Raw genomic sequence first — 16,947 nt, 5'->3', positions numbered from 1 at the left:
TCATCGACAACCAGGAATTGTAGTCGGCATCGATCCCCATGACAGACAAGCTGGCTGAGCAGCGCGCTGTTGCGGACGCGTACTTTGCGGCCTCGACTGCGCCATCATGGACTGCAGAAGTGAAGGAGGATCTTGAAGCATTCCTTGCCTACCAGACAAGCATCGGTCGCTGTGTTGTCATCGTCACGTCGGGTGGCACAACGATTCCACTCGAACGCAACACAGTTCGCTTCATCGACAATTTCTCGACGGGGTCTCGTGGCGCGTCTTCCGCCGAGTATGTCGATCGTACTTACGCATTGAAACATCGCAGACACACTCATATAGGTACTTTGTCAAGCTGGGGTATGCCGTCGTGTTTCTCCATCGCCCAGGCTGCGTCATGCCGTTTGCCCGCCATTTTCAGGTGCGCCATCGTGTTCCTTCCATGTCTGATGCGCTTGAATTGCAGAAATCGATGGGTCGCGACATGAACTTCCAGCTCCTCGACCACTTGTCCATGGCTAAAGGTTTGATCGCTTCGACTTCCACTTGAATTGACTGTGGCGCGTGCCAGACGGACGCAACATTGAAGTGTCGGCCGACGATCGCGTGAGTCAAGCGCGGTGTGTGGATGCACTCAAGAGCTACAAGCAATCGAAGCAGCTCAACATTCTACACCCGATCTCGTTTGTCTCTGTAAACGACTACTTTTACGCTCTCAAACTCGTGGCGATGGCGGTGGCGCCGTTGAGAGAGCGCGCGATTTTCTACCTTGCTGCGGCTGTCAGCGATTTCTACATTCCAGACAGCGAGCTGGTTGAGCACAAGATTCAGTCGCATGCGACCGTCGGCCAGGGGCTCACATTGCAGCTGCACAATGTACGGATCGATGGAATCGTTTGAGACTTAACAAGTTGCTGGCCGTAGGTGCCCAAGTTGCTCGGGTTGCTGCGCCACGAATGGGCTCCCAACGCATTCTATGTCTCATTCAAGGTACTGCTTCACTGCGTCGATGGTTCCAGCATCGCGGTTGACTGCATCACGTAGCTGGAAACGGATGAAACGATCCTCAAGCAAAAGGCATTGTCGTCGATTGAAAACTACGGCGTGCATCTTGTGCGTAGCAAACAGATCCTTCGTAGGATGATTCGGGCGTGTTGCGGGCACTGTCGTGGCACGCTCCTTGGGCACTAGAACCTCACAAACTGTGCGAACAGGTCGTGGCGAATGAGCTCAAGACTCGGTTCGACCAAGTGTGGCTGATCACGAAGGACGCCGACGTGCGACTCGTCAAGCCCGACGACGACCTCGACATTGAGCTGGCTTTGACTAATGCCGTGTCGGAGATGCACTACGGCTACTTAGCCAGTCACCACGTCCACTTGCCGTCGTCGCTGCCAACATCGTCGTCGACCAAGCCGTGGGACGCCGCATTACGCGCGCTGAACGAAGTGACTGGAGATCACAAGCAAGAGATTGTAGCAGTGCTCCTCGGTGGGGCCATTTCCATGTTGATTCACTTGCTCCAAAGGCAATATTTGAAGTAAGATGACACATTACTTTTTCGTCGGGTCGTGCAACATTCCACCGAGGCACGACGGCGACGGGCGAACTGTGCTGTTGGCGTCCCATTGGGACGGCGTCTTGCTCTGGATGGACAGCGCATGGACGCCGCCGTCGAGTTCGTCCGCCAGCACTTGGTTGACAAGCCGATGACGTTGAATCAATGGTTTGCCTTCAAACGCCGCCGACACGACGACGACCTACCACGATGATACATATCTCTGGCTAACAACGTAAGAGTGGACAGACCTTGAAATGCGTCTCCGATCCCTTCGGGACGTTGTGCATGTAGCTCTCGTTCAGGACTTCCAAGTGCGACGGCTGAAATGCGTCTTGCAGCTTCTTCTGAATCGAAGAGAAGATAGGTCCTTGTTCTGTCATGAGTTGCTTTGCCTACATGAGCAATCATACATCTCCATGAGCATCTCCAAGGATGGGACGGAAAAGGTCTTCACCGACGACGAGAAGGTCGATCCTTGGATGGCCCGGCGAATCGTGGCGTTCATGTGTAGAATTGCTTGTGCAGCCATCGACCGGTTATTTTATCCGGTTTTTCGAGTGTCGCAGCACGCCAGCAATCGATTGGCTAGTCAAAGGTCCTCTGCGTGACAATATTGTATATAGTGAGAAAGATTACAAATTTATAAGCACAATTCGTTTGATTTGAAACTATATCATTCAAACAATACGTTGAAGCAGACTATATTTAGAGCAATTTTATGGCTTAGCCAGTGACAGTTGGGATTTCCATTGCGTTTGTCGTTGAGCGCGACCATTGTTCATCGGCCGCGGGATGCTCCCGTCCGCGTCGTCGATTGCGCATGGCGTCGGCCGCCTCACGGACATGGTCCTGGCGAAAGGCGCTGGGTCGTTTGTGTGGAACGTGGAAGGCCAGAAGCTGTTGGACTTTACAAGTGGCATCGCTGTGACATCGTTGGGCCACTGCCATCCTCGGATCGTGGAGGCAGTGCAGAAACAAGCAGGACAGTTGGTCCATGGCCAGGTCAGCGTGATTGCTTGGATGAGGCATGTAACTGAGGAGTTGCATAGGCATCCGTGGCATACCACGAACCAATGTTCAAGTACTCAGCAGCCTTGCTTCCTTTGCTTCCTCAGGGACTTGATTCACTGAGCTTCTTCACAACGTCGGCGAGTTTCCGCAACGGTGATGGTGCTGTTAACCTCGGCTATTGCCCGATCTTAGTGGAGCTGAAGCCGCTGAAAATGCTGTCAAGTTGGCTCGGCATGCCACGGAAAAGCCCAACGTGATCGTCTTCCAAGGAGGTTTCCACGGTCGAACGATTGGAGCCATGTCGTTCACGACCAGGTAGGTCTTCCGCTGTCGCCCTTCATCTCATCGCAAGCACTGCATGGAGTAGCAAAACGATTTACAAAGCTGGCTTTGGACCCCTCGCGAGTGGCGTGTTTGTGGCGCCGTACCCATACTCCCTCCACAGCCCATTTTCGAATCCATGTGCCCAGACGATGTCATGTATTAACAGTTGTATGACACTGCGGCAGGTGATTGCAGTGCCTGGTGTCTGGAGCAAGTGGAGCTCGTCCTCAAGCAGCAAACGGCACCGTCCGAAACTGCAGCGATCTTGATTGAAACCGTGTTGGTATGCACCTGGCCAGTACTCGGAGGTGGAGATCGGAAATGATGTAGGGGGAAGGAGGGTATGTACCGCCCCCACCTGGCTTTCTCGAAGGGCTCAACTCCCTGTGCCATGACCACGACATCCTCTTGATAGCAGATGAAGTACCGTCACGGGATGTCGCGAAAAAATCCTCGTGGCAAACGGTCGTTGGGATGTAGGTGCAATGTGGATTTGGCCGCACGGGCGAATTGTTTGCCATCGATGGGCACTACAACACCACTCCAGATATTTTGGTCATGGCAAAAGGAATCGCGAATGGATATCCCCTAAGTGCCATTGCAAGCCGCAAAGACCTGACAGATCTCCAAGTACGACCCGCCCCGATTTGAGCGCCAAGTCATTGGGAACGCCGATCGTATTGGATTTGTAGCCAAAGGGGTCCATGGGCGGCACGTACGCTGGAAATGCCGTGAGCTGCGCCGCTGCGTTAGCCACATTGGTTCGGTCCACTTGCGCATTCTCGCTTGTTGACACGCTTGATAGGATGTGTTTGAAACAGAAAACACGCTGGTCAATGCGAGTGTTCGTGGCGCGCAACTCATGGCGGCGCTGACCAAGTTGCAAGATGTCTATCCGATTCTGGTGAACTATACTACTCCTTGGTGGGACTGCGTAACAAGATGGGCTGCAATAGGACGTGCGCGGCTTGGGGCTGATGGTGGCCGTGGAATTGGACACGTCGGTGCCGCCGGGTACAGCGGCGCGAGTGGCGCACGCGTGCGTGGGCCATGGGATGCTCTTGCTCCCAACCAGGTACGGTGGTGTCTTGGCATGGTCTGCATGGCATTCTGTCGGGCGGGATCGTAGTGTGTACGAAACCCTGCGCTTCATCCCGCCGTTGAATGTGTCGGCCGGCGAAATCGAGCTCGGCGTGGCGATTTTCGCCAAAGCATTGGCCGATGCTCTCTCGTAGACAGAATACACAACGAAAAGTCATGACGTCCAAGTGCCCTTTTGATATATCGTAGACACAGTCAACGGCTGAAACGGTGTCCATGCAAAGGAAACAGTCTCGAGCAGACCCCCATTTGCGATGTAGGACGTCGCCGCTCGGTCGACCGCGCCAGGCGCGCCATGCAGCTTTGCGACTCACTCGACTACTTTGTGCCCCCCCCATCCACCGAGGGCGAATCTTGCAACGAGCACACCATGTCCAGACGGCGGTTTTTTGGGGGGACGTTGCATGGGACGTTCTTATCGCAATGGAGCCAATGATGCACGTCTGGGACGCGCAAGCTGCCGTTGGTGCACTTCTTTACATGTCTCCCGTGGCGCAGCTGTGTGCATTCGCCGATTCATGCTGCTGTGGCCGCTGGCAAAGATCTTGACATCTCCGCGCCATGCAAAGCCGTCACCAGGTCGAGACGCTGACAAGTTGGCAGCTCGCCTCGCCTATGAGCGCGCCGCGCTGAAACAGGCGTGGACTCGGCTCGACTGGGTGCTCAAATCAGCTTCATTCAAGGTTCCAGCGACCCGATTGTGGAAGCATCCTCGCAGGGACAGCCACTTGTCATGTACCCATTCCCTCGTTCGCATCAAGCTGCACGTCGAAGTTGCAATGCATGAACGAGCGATGACAGTGGTGTCGACCGCGCCCGCTCCACATCTGTGGCGTCAGCACCTACGTCGAGATGTCTTGTTTCGAACACTCGTGATTCAGGTCAAGTGGCTCGCGGCTATCTTGGCCCATGCCAAGACCGAGCTCGCGTCCGCTGCCACATTTCGCCGGCGCTCTGCCGACGACTGCGTGAAATCGACGCCGCAACTCCATGCCGCGTTGCCATTCCATGACGACATGACCCCGACCTACGCACCTCGAACCTTGTCTCGTTGGTACTCTGTGCTACAGCTACCCCTCCAAGACGTGCTTCCGCCCAACGACCACACGCCATCCATGGCGTACTTGTCCTTTGAGCTGTTTCTGCTCGAAACGGGGTTTGACAAGTCCGATGTTGGCCAGCGCCTTCGCCACACAGCAGTCACAGCGCACACGGCCGATCGCCCGGCCACGATGCCGCCCTTGCATGGCCTTGTCTTTGACATCGCAGCCTACTTGAGCCACGAACACGGCGTCCTTCCTCCGTGCCGTCGTTCTACCCTCGACTGCCTCGTCCGCCAAATGGTCCACGTGCGGCTGGCCGCCGCATATTGCCGCGACGCCGCGACCGTTGTCGCGTTGGCTGCGCGAAAGTATGACGCGATCAAGCCGCGCATGTACGAGCTGGCCGTCCACGATCTGTCGGAAGTGCATATTCAACAACCAGTCGTGTTGCCCCAAACTCGAGCAGCCCTCGAGGCGATGCCGACGTTCATGCCACAAGCGATTGCAGCGGCGTACATGGCAGCGATCAGGCTGCTTCACGTGGAAGTGGGCGAAGCATTGCACGTTCCTGCGTCGACCTTGTCGGCGGACGTGATTCTGCCGTGTTTAGTTGGTCTGTTCGGACAAGCGTCGTTGCCCGACCTCGCACACCAGGTGCATGCGATGGAAATGCACTTGCCGCCGTCGTGTGGCGAAGGTGAAGTTGCGTACTACATCGCGCTGGCCCACGCCGCGCTCGGCGCCTCGTAGATGGACCACCACGACGAAGGTTAAATTATACTACAGGGTGCTACGACCGGCATTCGTCCGAAATCCACGCGAGAATGTTTCGCCGCGCCGACTCCAAATCTAAGCCCGACAGGCACGTGTGTCACTGCAGGCGCTTTGACCTCGTCGACCGCGCTTACCGACAGCGCCGCAGCGAGTAAACCATGGGGCCTGGAGCAGATCGTCGACGGACGCACGGTCCGTCGGCTACGGATCGTCATGGTGGCGTCCAAGTCTGTCTCGATGGCATGGTACTGACCGATCGATGGAGACAGTGGCGGACAAACTCGCAAAAGTCAGCAGGGAAGGCCTCTGTAACGAATGGTGCAGCGTGCCGTAGCGCATCGATGGTTGGTTGCATACCTGGAGAGAGCGCGGGCGGTGGCGACTCCAAAACGCTTTGGATCATCTTCACGAACGCGCAAGCGTCAACGAAACGAGTACAGAAGAACGCATTACGTCGATGGTTGTCTTGGGTTGCTGGTAGGGAAATTGGCCCGTCGCGCTCTCGATGAGGACGAGGCCGAGGCTCCACACGTCGGAAGAGTAGCTAGGAATCGACTGTCAGCGCCATCCGATCGTTGAAATTTCGTGCACATCTCCACCACACACCTGTACGGCTGGTGCTGCATGCGCTCGGGCGACATGTACTTAAATGTACCGACGAACGAGCCGCACATAGCTGGTGCAGATGAGGGCACTTCATGGATGGGCCATCATCGTCCGTACCGATCGAGTTGTGGAGCTCGGTGGCAATGCCAAAGTCGGTGAGTTTGACTTCGCCTTTGCTGTTGAGCAAGATATTCGACGGCTTGATGTCCCGATGGACGCGTTTTTTGGATTTGAGGTAGCTCAGACCGCACAGGATTTGGTACGTGATATTCGCGAGCACTTGTTCGGGAAGGACACCGAGTTGGTGGAAGACGTTCTCGAGCGACCCGCCGTCCATGTACTCGAGGGCAAGTGCCACCGCGCTGTCCTTTAGGAACGCACCGTAGAACGTGACGAGGCACATGCTCTGGCCGAGAATAGCAAACGTCAACTTCACGAGAACAATGCTGCCGCACCTCCGAGTCAAACAGGGCGTGGATTTCTCGCATGAGCTGCTCGCGCTTCCCTTTGTCGTTCATGTTGATTAACTTCAATGCAAGGATCGTGTCGGATGGGCGGTGTCGAGACTTGATGACTTTGCCGCTCGCGCCCAGCCCGATGATCTCGCCATAGTCGAGCTCGGACGGGTTCACCGTGAACGCGCGACCTGTGCCCTTCATCACGACGCCCGTAGACGTGATGGCAAAGTTTCCCTTGACGTACGCGTCAGCGCCAGCGATGTACGAGTTGTTCATGGAAGCGTCGTTGCGGTAGCGACGTTTCAGATGCAAAGATTGCTCAAGACCATGATCTTGCTGTGACTTTTGATGTCGCTGAAACCGTTGCTAGTTTGGAATACCCTTTTAAACGGATACCTTGTATGAATCAATTCGCTAAAATTCCAGGCCAAGTCGATTCCGTTCAATGTAGTTAGAGAATTTGAGAAATTGCCTCTGTGTTATGATGATTGAATATAATGCATATTGCATGCTTTTTTTATATCGCCACAAGATCTTCATACAAAAGCGAAGATCAACTCCGTGTGAGAAAAATATTGTATAGGAGAAGAGTGTTGGCTCAATGACAGAGTGTGTGTAAATCGAGTCATACACCCGTCGAATATTCAAAACCCAACACACTTCGTGCCGCACACCAAACCTTCTCGGTCTACCATGCTCGCTGTGCAGCTCAAGCAGACGAGCTCCATTGATGTCGTCAAGCCCATGAGGGCGTACCTGAGCAAGGAATACTCAGAGGACGAAGCGAAGAAGTACGACCCGGCCTTGGAATCGTTTGCACAAATGCGAAAAGACGTCGAGTTGGTCCGCACACCGTCGCCCATATCGCGCCAAGTACTTCTGCGGTATGTTGCGCAGCTCGACCTCATCGACACGCGATTCCCTGTCAGCGACACCAAGGTCAAGCTTCCATTCACATGGTTCGACTCTTTTTGTCCGCGCCAAAAGTTGACGCAGCACTCTGTGAAGTTCGAACAAGCCGCTACACTCTTCCTCGTGGGGGCGCTTGACTCCCAAAGTGCCGTCGCGTGCGATCGATCGACCCCCGAGGGGATCCGGGCCGCATGCAACTACTTTAGCCAGTCTGCTGGTGCATTTGTGGCGATCCAACAGCTAGGTCTCTCAGGGACAACTACTGTCGACATGTGCCCTGAGGGACTCGGCATGCTTGTGAATCTCATGTTAGCACAAGCGCAAGCATGCTTCTACGAGAAAGCGATCAAGGACAAGATGAAAGACGGGATCAAGTCCAAGCTCGCGACCCAAGCCGTTGCATATTACCAGTCGGCAATGGACTTTTGCAATTCAGCCTCGATGAAAGCATCCGTTGACCGCTTGTGGGGCATCCACATTCAGTTCCAAGTACTTTGCATGAAGGCTGCGGCGCAATTCTGGCAGGGGAAAGCGTCGAAAGAAGTTGCGCTCACCAAAGGCGTCGGCTACGGCGAGGAAATTGCACGTCTTGCGACCGCTGACGCGTTATGCACCCAAGCTATCGCGCTCGCGACTCAATCGAAGCTGCCGCCGTCGCTGCCTGCGTCCGTTCGAGCATTGCAAGCCATCGTGGTGGACACACTGAACAAGGCACGAAAAGACAACGATACGATCTACATGGAAACGATCCCGCAGCTCGCGTCACTGCCGACCCTGACAGCGGCGTCGATGGTCAAGCCTATTGTGCCTGACAAAGAGCGCGCAATTGACTTGTTTGAAGGACTCGTGCCCACATCGCTGCGCCAAAAGGTCGCCGACTTTGAAGCCATCTACCAAAACATCGTGGCATCGTCTGCGTCGCAGGTACGTTAGTCCCTCCCATGGGCTTCCATTCGTTTTGCTTTCTCAATCGTTGCGGGATGGTCCTTCGCCGTGATTCCTAGTTGAATTTTGCGTTATTTTGTCGTTACCTCGTTTTGAATTGCTGCCTGCCGCGCTCGAGGGCTCCTCCGACAAATGACTCGCATCAAAGAGTTGTGCTTGCTTCCTTCTTCAGTGGGGGGCCGTATTTCTGCTGGTCAATGACGTGCGTTTTCCATCTTGATCGAGTTCCGCCGCCGCTCTGCAACTCGTCAGTGCTCATCGTGGGACTGAATATGGTAGGTTTCTGCATACAACGAGGCCGCGCGGGTCCACTTGGCATCATTAGGACTGCCTGCATCAGTGGAAGCGTTTGAAAAAGGCGCTGGGGTACCGCCCGCGCTGTGGCGTCGAATCGAGGCTTGCCAAACGCAAGGTTTAACCGCACCGATCAGCCGTATTCTCGAGGAAAACAAGCGAAGCAAAGCCCACGTGGAAGAGCGCCTTCGAAACATTGAAAACTTTCTTCGCGACGAATCGAGCGAAGATGCGGAGGCCAGACAGACGTATGGCAGCCAGTGGACGCGGCCGCCGTCGAATGCGCTGAGTGAAGGGTTTGTGGCCGACGTGGACCGATTCCACAAGCTCCTTCGAGACGCGACGCAGAGCGACCTGGCCATCCAGAGCTCGCTCACGTCGCCGGTGCTGAACGTTCTGGGACAAACCAACGACGAACTCCAGCGACGCATCCCCGAACGAGACCCGAGCGCAGCCACGGTCGACACCTCGCTCTTGAACAACCTCATGATCGCGCTTGGCGTACTCATTCAAAAGCGCGACGGGTTGCAGAAGGACCTAGCTGGCCGCGCGGCCGTGGCGCCCCACACGCTCATCTTGGCCGGCAACGGCGACGACTCTGCGTTTGCATCGAAGCAAACCGAGTTGGAGCAATTGAAAGCCCAAATTGAAGGCACGTTTGCCGAACAGGGCGACTTGATCACCGACATCACGGAACGCAACTCGATTTTCAAGCAGGCGCGGCAGGCCGACCCGATCACACGGCAACGCGAGGAAGCGCTGATGGAGCTCCAGAAGGCCGTCGATATGTACGAGCAACTGCTTAGCAACGCGACGGAGGGCGGTGTATTTTACAGCGAACTCACGCAAAAGGTGGCGCAAGCCGAGCAAACTGTGATGGACCACTGCCACGCGCGACGGTGCGAAAAGGTCGAGCTCGAAATGAACCTGCAAAGCGCCCAGGACAGCGCCCTCGCGCAGCGTCTTCATGAAGCATCTCTGCACGATGAGCACCAAGTGAACCAAGTGGTGAATGACCAAGTGGCGGCGGATGCTGCGTATGCGGCATCGTTGGCGGCGCAGGATCGCAACAGTCCGCCTAGTCCAGTCCCGAATAATGCACCGAGATTTGGACCGGCCCTAGGACAGCCACCCCGCGGCGGCAGCATCCCGCCAGCAGCCCCCGCCTACGCGCCATCCAACCACCACCCGAGCAATCCGTATGCGTCAAACTATTCCCAACCTCCTCCACCCCCGTACAACCAAGCTCCTCCACCGCCTTACAACCAAGCAGCTCCTCCACCGCCTTACAACCAGCCCCCCAGCTATAGCCCGTACAATCAAGGCCCATACTCTGCTCCGTATTACCAGGGCGGTCCCCCGCAGTATCCACAAAGCCACCACCTTCCGGAAGGGTCATACAACTCGGCACCTCAATTCAACCAGGGCCCTCCCCCGTACCATCAGGGGCCGTCGGGGTACTACAACCCGCAGGGCCCGTACTCTCAGCAAGCGTATGGGTCGCACCCGCCGCCACCGCAGCCATTCAACTCGTCTCCGTACGGATTCCAACCGCACGTGTAATGTTTGCCTCGGTTGATTTAATAAAACGAACCACCACCACTCGTGACCACGACAGCCGCCGTGTGACGTTATCCACTGACCTGTTGCGCCATCCACGACCCACCGGCGGCGTCGTCTGTCGCAAACTTGGCGCCGCGCTTGTCCTTGGTGCGGCCAATGTACTTGGGGTGCATCGTGAGCAATGCGTCGATCTCGTGGAGGCGGGTCGTGAATGCAATTGCATGCTCGATCGACGCGTGCAAGTTTGTTTCGTCGAACGACGGCGGGTTGAGCTGCACCATGTCCTGCTGCTTGTCGATCGCGGCCGTGATCGCTCCCGCTTCAATCACGTCCAACATGCACGCTTCGGCATCGCTACCACATGCCAAAAATTGGTGGGGTCGCCATGGAGAGAGAGAGATTGTACCTGATAGTTGCGTGGATCTCGGCCGCCACTTTGGTCAACGACACGGTGGTGTACACTTGTGGCAGCTTCTGCACGCGAATCTGTTTGAAAGCGACCAAGCATTGCTTGACAAGACCGCCGTTGTCTGGCTAAGCAAGAAGCACATCACGACGCGTCGTTGACGTCGGGGGAACGTACAATGTCCGCCGCCGCAACAGCCACGACTTGCGGCGTCGATGACGACGACGTAAACGCTTTCATAAACGCCACGTACGGCGCTACATACGATTCCAGAGCGCGGGATACGGCCGGTGAAGCGCTCTTTGGAAGTGGAGAGACCTGGAAGAACATCGGTGCCTTCATGAGGTACGACCAGAGGAGGCTGACGGACCTGGCCGTCGGACAGGAGGGACACGAGGATGAACTTCTTGTACGCTTCAATCGCGATGGCACTCAAGGCATATGCAGGCACCGTCAATGTCTATGCTGCGCCATAATCTCCCCCTTCATCATGCACAACTGCGCGGTTGTACCATGAGGAAGAACGTCGCGGCGGCGCGGAATTGCTTCAGGCCTGTGTACACCATCCCCCCATAGTAAAAGTACTCGAGCACATGAATCGACTGGACGGCTGCTTGGGGACTTGCAATGTCAAAGATGGGCCTAGAAGAGCATGCGTGAAGTGGTTGCATGATCGAAGGCGTCGCACTCGTCGACGACGGAGAGAGCTGCGTGGTAGCACTTGGCGTAGACACAAGCGAGGACGAATGTGCTGTGATACGGAGTGAGCGCATTTTGACGGGACAGCTCCGACGAGCGCCATTTCTGAAGCAACTGCCGCAATGGATACACCAGTCGGATGGTTTCGTGAATCGCGATGGCAACCTGCACGGCGAGCTGCACCAAGTCGCTCACTGCCGCCAAAGTCAGAAATCCTCGTGTCTGATCGTGAAAGTACGCACATCGAGACGCATCGGGCGCTTCTTCAGGAACACCGACAATGTCGCCAAGATACGATATGACTTGATGGAGAAACGAGAGTTTTGCATTGCGATCGTCATTGCCGTCTGCTTGAACGGCCATGTCAACGTCGCCGTCGTCGGCATTGCTGTCACCAGTTCTATCTTGGCGCTGGAGTTTGCTGAGTTTCTTTCCCTTCACCAGTCTACGCGAAGAAGCGTCACCGGCGATCACATGATGCGTTCATGTGGGACCGTACAAAAGGTATGCCATCGCCGCCGCGTAATCGATCGCGTTGAGGCATTCGAGGGCATGGTCCAGGTCATCCACAGACGCCGTCGAGACTTCTTTCCAGAGATCGCTGCACTCCAAGGCCGTGCCAGACTTCTTGCAGTTCGTCAAGATGAAGTCGGTGAGCGATGCCATGTTGCTGTGTTGGGCACACCAAGTTTCAAAATGGGGACACCACAAAATAAACTTGACAAAACTATACTATAATCACATTAGGTTTCATAGTACATTTATCGAATGGCTGAACGTACATGTACATTCTAGGACATAGAGGAAGAAAGGGAAGCATACATTGTACATGGAGAATGTACGTGTTCCTTCGATAGCAGCATTGCCAAGTAAAATTGGGGCAACAGAACCACCACCGACCCTCTCGACGTGCCCCAACCGCCCTTGGGACGGACGATGATCACTCCACCTGTTCCGCTGAGCGCGATGGGCGACAGGCTAGCAACTCTGAAGGTTCCAGAGCTCAAAGGTCTGGCCAAGATGATGTCGCTGAGCATTTCAGGCCGGAAGCAAGAGCTCATCAACCGCATTGTCCAAAAGTGCTCGGTACGTCGTCGTTCGAGTCCGATGAAAGGCCGACCATCTCGTAGCAATTCAATGCGCTGCAACAATCGGCAGGTTCCATGTCCGACTCACAGAGCCATTTCTTCACGCAGCACATGGTGAATGGATACAAAGAGATGGAACAATTGTTGCAGGGGTCGTCCCACTACATGGTGACGCCGCCGACCGGCAACATGCGCATGCTGAAAGCGCCCGCAGTGACTCCTCAGCCAACAAGCGCGCCGATACCGAACGGATCGTGGAACATGGTTCCCAACCATGACGGGATCTTAAACTCGACATTTTTGCTGCATGCAAACACATATACGAGCCGCGGGCAGCCGCCTCAGACAGATCTTGCCGTCGGGTACGCGCCGGAGCTAAACAACGCACGATGCTTGTGTCCGATCAAGGCGACCCAAGGATCTGCTGTGACCTATTGCGCCAAGTGCGCCATGGCCGTACACTCCAAGTGCCATCAAACCCAGACGGTTCTCGCTGTTCCTGTGTCGTCGGCTCATGAAGCCGTGTAGATCGATACATGGCATTGCGAAGCATGTCGAGCAGCGGTGTTTGAGCCGTTCTTTCACGTGCATGCGACGTACGGGCACCCCGTGTTCTTGCGCTTTACTGCGTCCGTCCGGCAACAGATCGTGTACGAAATCCCTCCAGACGACCTGATTGCCATGAAGCGGGCCAAGGGGACAGAGCCTGGTGCGCACACATACACATCCCGAGCATGTTCGACTCAACGTGACGTAGGGTCGTTGGAGCTCCAGCTGCGGTGCTTTGCGATGAAGGAGCCTTTGTCGGAAGGCCACTGCTGGCCCACGTGCTCCACCGTCGTCGTGAACGGGTACGCGTGTCCTGTCGTCCAGGTGAGAGACGTGTGACGACGGACTGGTGGTGGCTAATGGGTTGGCTCAGCGCGCCGTGCCTGGCCAAGCCAATGCGTCCAAGGTTCTTCGAGAGCAACCGCTCAACCTCCTCCCTGTTTCGCGCCACGGGTCCAACACGATCGAGATCCGAACCGCCGACTCGCTGCCGGTACAGTCAGCCGCGATCTCTTGATGCGAGCTCACCGTCTCGACCGTGCAGAACGTGTATGTGTTTGTCATCCAACGTGTCGAGAAACAAGCTTTGGACCACTTGCTCCAGCAAGTGGTCGTCCAGTCGGAACAAATCACATACGATCAAGCAAAAGCCGACGTGGTCAAGTCGTTTGGCAACGACGACGATGACATTGTGGCCACGTGCACGATGCTGTCGGTGCGATGTCCGCTTGGCCTTGGCGTCATCGACCTTCCCGCACGGGGCATCCACTGCCAGCACCTGCAGTGCTTCGACTTGAAGACGTTTCTCATGTTTAATCGAACGGCGCGGTCGCGCGCATGGAAATGCATCGTGTGCCACAAAGTACGATATGTCATGGTCGCTCGTGTAAAGTCTCACGTTGGCGTTAGTTTATCGCGCTCGACGAGCTCCGCATCGATCCGTACTTGAAGAAGCTGCTCGCAGACGTCCACGATGACGAAGAACTAGAGGAAGTCGAGATCTTTCCCGACGCGACGTGGCGGAAACGAGTGGCCGACGACATCAAGCCCGACAAACGCGCCAAACCCACGGACCCATCGTCCGCGGACGATAAGCTACCACAGCTGGACATCGTCCCGATTGACGTGCTGGCGTCACCCGCCACCGCGCCGGCGCTCGACTCGATTGACTTGACTCTATCGTCCGACGAGGACGAGGACCGACCCCTTGTCGACGTCGTCCCACCTCCTACGCAGCAGCCGGCCGACATGCACTCGATGTGGAACGCTCCATCGTCGTGGCGCCACCCCCTCGTGTCTCCGACATCGCAATGGCAACCATCCGCGCCAGTGCCTGCTCGCGCGTTTGGAGGCATCTTGGACGCAACGTATGACGATCCGTGGTCGACCCCGATCCCTGCGCCTGCCCCGTTTCCAGGCGCGGTCTCGTCCGCGGCATCGCATCACCGGTCCCTGCCTCCTCTAAACAGCAATGCGCTCCCGCCCTCCGCGCACCTCTTTCCCCCCGTGCAACCTCCCGCCGTGACAGGGTTTGCTCCATTCGACACATTTGCAGACAAGACTCCCCGGACCCACAACAGCACAGAAAACTCTCTGCACTGGCACGTGGACGGCGGCAATGGTCTCTACGACATCCCTGCCAAAGCACGAAAACGATTGCATCGAGGCGACCAGGTCCTTCCGCCCCCGTTTCCCGGCAGTGTGTCGTCGCACCCGCTGACCAACGGCGGCGGCGTCAGTAGTTTGAGCAGTAGTTCCAGTAGTAGCCACATCCACCCCATGTCGTCGTCAGCGGCGGCCATGTCGAACGTCATCTACCTCGACGACGACAGCGACTAATCACAACCCAAACGTATTTCAGAGCCATCCCACGCGATATGCTACAACAGGCCTTGCCGCGCCAGATCTTCGTACGTCTTGCGGTTGAACACGTTTCCCTCCGAGTCTTCAAACTCTTCTTCGTTGGCCTTGTTCAGCGTCTCGATCTCGAGCTGGCTCTTGAGCTTTTCGTACACTACACGACGCCATCAGCCACGATCTCGGAGGACAAACGGTACATGCAATCGCGTCCGCCATGAGCGTGATGTCGTGAAAGTGCTTGGTGTTCGGGATGCCTAAGCACCGCATACCAAACGCGTGGCGCCACTGTTGAAAGTGCCGGTCAAAGTCGCGCCGCCCCCAGTAGCTGTGGTTGCCGCAGATCTCGCACTTGAACTCGATGCCGAGGCCATGTAGCTTGTACAGCCAATACGGAATCGGCTTGCCGTCCCATCCGAGGGGCAGATTGAGAGGGTTGTAAAACGGCTGCTCGTCGTCGTCGGCGTTCGTCGGGTCGTTGTCTACGTCGACATCGGACAGCGCGCCTTCTTCGTCTTCGTAGATTTCGGCCTGGAGCTCCTCCGGCGTTCGGGTTTGCTTGAGCTCGAGAAACGTAATCGTGGCGTGAACCACTTCCGTGAGCAGCGACATGAGGGTTTTCACCTGGACTTCGAGGTTTGCCAAACGTTCGCGACGCGCGTCGACCGACGACGACTCGCCGTCCATTTCGTTGACAGCAGCGGCAGCCTTTAAATGCTTTTTGCCCTTCAAGTGGCCCTCAAACACAGCGGCAGAAGCAAATTGCTTTTGACACGCCCGACAAAAGGTCGAGTCGTCCTCGTTCGGATCGATCTCCCACCCGCGGACTCGTCGCGCCGCCCAGTCCTTGTCGAACGTCACCTTGGTCTCCTGCATCACGTCGTCCACATCCACGAGCGGCTGCGTGCGTCGGTAAAACGACAATAAATACGCCACCAGGTCCTTCAAATACGTCTCATAGCGCTGGTCACCAAGCTTCGCCCGCTGTGGGATCTTGGTAAAGTCTCCCACGCGACTCAAGTACGTGATGTAGTCGGCGTGCACTTGCTTGTACTCGGGGGTTCGTCCGCGCACGACGTTGGCTGTGTCAGCCGCTGCCTTTTTGTTCACGCTGCAGAGATCGAGTTGAGATCAAACGAAGCAACGTGTGGCGTCCGCAAAATGCGGTAGGTACAAGAGTACTTACGTTTGAAAGAGAGGAAGATTCAAGTACTGAGTGTAGAACGCATGGAGGTCCAAATACTTGCCAAAGCGCTCTTCCCCGGAAAACTACACACAAGTTCATCAGAGTCCATGCATACCGCTGCAAGAGAGTACGGAAATCTCTGGGTTCATGACGTGGTCCAGCGCTGGTTCATGGGATACTTGAATGTTTGTGTACTTGCGATGAAAATCGCGCATAGCTTTCAGTTGGTCGTAGAACGATGTGAAGATCGTGCGTCCATGCATTGTGTCGATCTCTTCTTTCAGCGTGCCTTCTTCATCTTTGTACAATTTCAGAGCGTCTGCACTGCGCACTGTGACACAGTCCAGGAGATTGCTCACTTTATGGCCGTGTAACACTCGTGCTCGATGCTACAGGAAGAATTCATCGTTACGCTCATGCGACCGCCATGCAGATGGCACATACGTTTCGGGGCTTCTCGCTCAAGATGCTGACAATCGCGCGCTCGTAGGTCTCAATGTCTTCATGGGCAGCGCGGATCTGCTCCAATGTGTGCGACGACATCGATGGCGTGGAGGTCGTTCGAAAATGAAGCACCCCACATCC

At 56.0% G+C, this 16,947-nt stretch overlaps 9 protein-coding genes across 10 annotated transcripts; 5 read left to right on the top strand and 4 right to left on the bottom strand.

Moving 5' to 3' along the window:
- Positions 1–11: 11 nt before the first annotated feature.
- On the top strand, positions 12–1,553 carry H310_03626 (hypothetical protein). The gene is made up of 7 exons (XM_008867563.1): positions 12–277; positions 328–406; positions 452–509; positions 557–861; positions 910–975; positions 1,030–1,098; positions 1,200–1,553. The coding sequence occupies exons 1-7, from the start codon at positions 39–41 to the stop codon at positions 1,527–1,529; spliced, it is 1,146 nt and encodes a 381-aa protein (XP_008865785.1). The 5' UTR covers positions 12–38; the 3' UTR covers positions 1,530–1,553.
- On the bottom strand, positions 1,459–2,052 carry H310_03625 (hypothetical protein; the record flags this gene model as incomplete). The annotated part of the gene is made up of 3 exons (XM_008867562.1): positions 1,459–1,745; positions 1,795–1,938; positions 2,001–2,052. Coding segments are annotated over 3 exons (403 nt in total), but the record flags the coding sequence as incomplete, so codon positions are not given.
- A 286-nt stretch (positions 2,053–2,338) lies between these two features.
- Positions 2,339–4,116, top strand: H310_03624 (4-aminobutyrate transaminase; the record flags this gene model as incomplete). The annotated part of the gene is made up of 11 exons (XM_008867561.1): positions 2,339–2,548; positions 2,596–2,690; positions 2,750–2,872; positions 2,925–3,032; positions 3,077–3,164; positions 3,212–3,304; positions 3,362–3,511; positions 3,574–3,642; positions 3,687–3,785; positions 3,838–3,956; positions 4,011–4,116. 11 exons carry the CDS (start codon positions 2,339–2,341, stop codon positions 4,114–4,116), a joined length of 1,260 nt encoding a protein of 419 aa, XP_008865783.1.
- Positions 4,117–4,295: 179 nt separating this feature from the next.
- H310_03623 (hypothetical protein) lies at positions 4,296–5,775 on the top strand (the record flags this gene model as incomplete). The annotated part of the gene is made up of 1 exon (XM_008867560.1): positions 4,296–5,775. The coding sequence occupies exon 1, from the start codon at positions 4,387–4,389 to the stop codon at positions 5,773–5,775; it is 1,389 nt and encodes a 462-aa protein (XP_008865782.1). The 5' UTR covers positions 4,296–4,386.
- H310_03622 lies at positions 4,364–7,200 on the bottom strand. Of its 2 annotated transcripts, XM_008867558.1 has the most exons (8): positions 6,861–7,200; positions 6,523–6,811; positions 6,406–6,475; positions 6,253–6,343; positions 6,157–6,202; positions 6,053–6,105; positions 5,934–6,000; positions 4,364–5,874 (listed from the first exon to the last, which is right to left on the bottom strand). In XM_008867558.1, exons 1-8 carry the CDS (start codon positions 7,137–7,139, stop codon positions 5,816–5,818), a joined length of 954 nt encoding a protein of 317 aa, XP_008865780.1. In that variant the 5' UTR covers positions 7,140–7,200; the 3' UTR covers positions 4,364–5,815. The 2 variants fall into 2 exon arrangements, with proteins under 2 accessions (XP_008865780.1, XP_008865781.1); XM_008867559.1 differs by having other exon boundaries at positions 6,523–7,200.
- Positions 7,201–7,519: 319 nt separating this feature from the next.
- Positions 7,520–10,617, top strand: H310_03621 (hypothetical protein). The gene is made up of 2 exons (XM_008867557.1): positions 7,520–8,699; positions 9,000–10,617. The coding sequence occupies exons 1-2, from the start codon at positions 7,557–7,559 to the stop codon at positions 10,575–10,577; spliced, it is 2,721 nt and encodes a 906-aa protein (XP_008865779.1). The 5' UTR covers positions 7,520–7,556; the 3' UTR covers positions 10,578–10,617.
- On the bottom strand, positions 10,545–12,400 carry H310_03620 (hypothetical protein). Its single transcript, XM_008867556.1, has 8 exons — positions 12,182–12,400; positions 11,925–12,127; positions 11,672–11,876; positions 11,496–11,625; positions 11,354–11,443; positions 11,161–11,301; positions 10,984–11,111; positions 10,545–10,931 (listed from the first exon to the last, which is right to left on the bottom strand). Exons 1-8 carry the CDS (start codon positions 12,346–12,348, stop codon positions 10,646–10,648), a joined length of 1,350 nt encoding a protein of 449 aa, XP_008865778.1. The 5' UTR covers positions 12,349–12,400; the 3' UTR covers positions 10,545–10,645.
- A 160-nt stretch (positions 12,401–12,560) lies between these two features.
- Positions 12,561–15,271, top strand: H310_03619 (hypothetical protein). Its single transcript, XM_008867555.1, has 7 exons — positions 12,561–12,768; positions 12,813–13,256; positions 13,299–13,479; positions 13,528–13,643; positions 13,693–13,812; positions 13,864–14,181; positions 14,229–15,271. Exons 1-7 carry the CDS (start codon positions 12,619–12,621, stop codon positions 15,156–15,158), a joined length of 2,259 nt encoding a protein of 752 aa, XP_008865777.1. The 5' UTR covers positions 12,561–12,618; the 3' UTR covers positions 15,159–15,271.
- H310_03618 (hypothetical protein) lies at positions 15,111–16,918 on the bottom strand. The gene is made up of 5 exons (XM_008867554.1): positions 16,807–16,918; positions 16,494–16,751; positions 16,363–16,445; positions 15,377–16,287; positions 15,111–15,333 (listed from the first exon to the last, which is right to left on the bottom strand). Exons 1-5 carry the CDS (start codon positions 16,903–16,905, stop codon positions 15,200–15,202), a joined length of 1,485 nt encoding a protein of 494 aa, XP_008865776.1. The 5' UTR covers positions 16,906–16,918; the 3' UTR covers positions 15,111–15,199.
- Between the last annotated feature and the right edge of the window lie 29 nt (positions 16,919–16,947).

Source organism: Aphanomyces invadans (genome assembly GCF_000520115.1).
Source record: "Aphanomyces invadans strain NJM9701 unplaced genomic scaffold supercont1.5, whole genome shotgun sequence".
Lineage (NCBI taxonomy): Eukaryota > Oomycota > Saprolegniomycetes > Saprolegniales > Verrucalvaceae > Aphanomyces > Aphanomyces invadans.
Note: the sequence above shows the minus strand (reverse complement) of the source record. Positions and strands in the feature narration are given on the sequence as shown.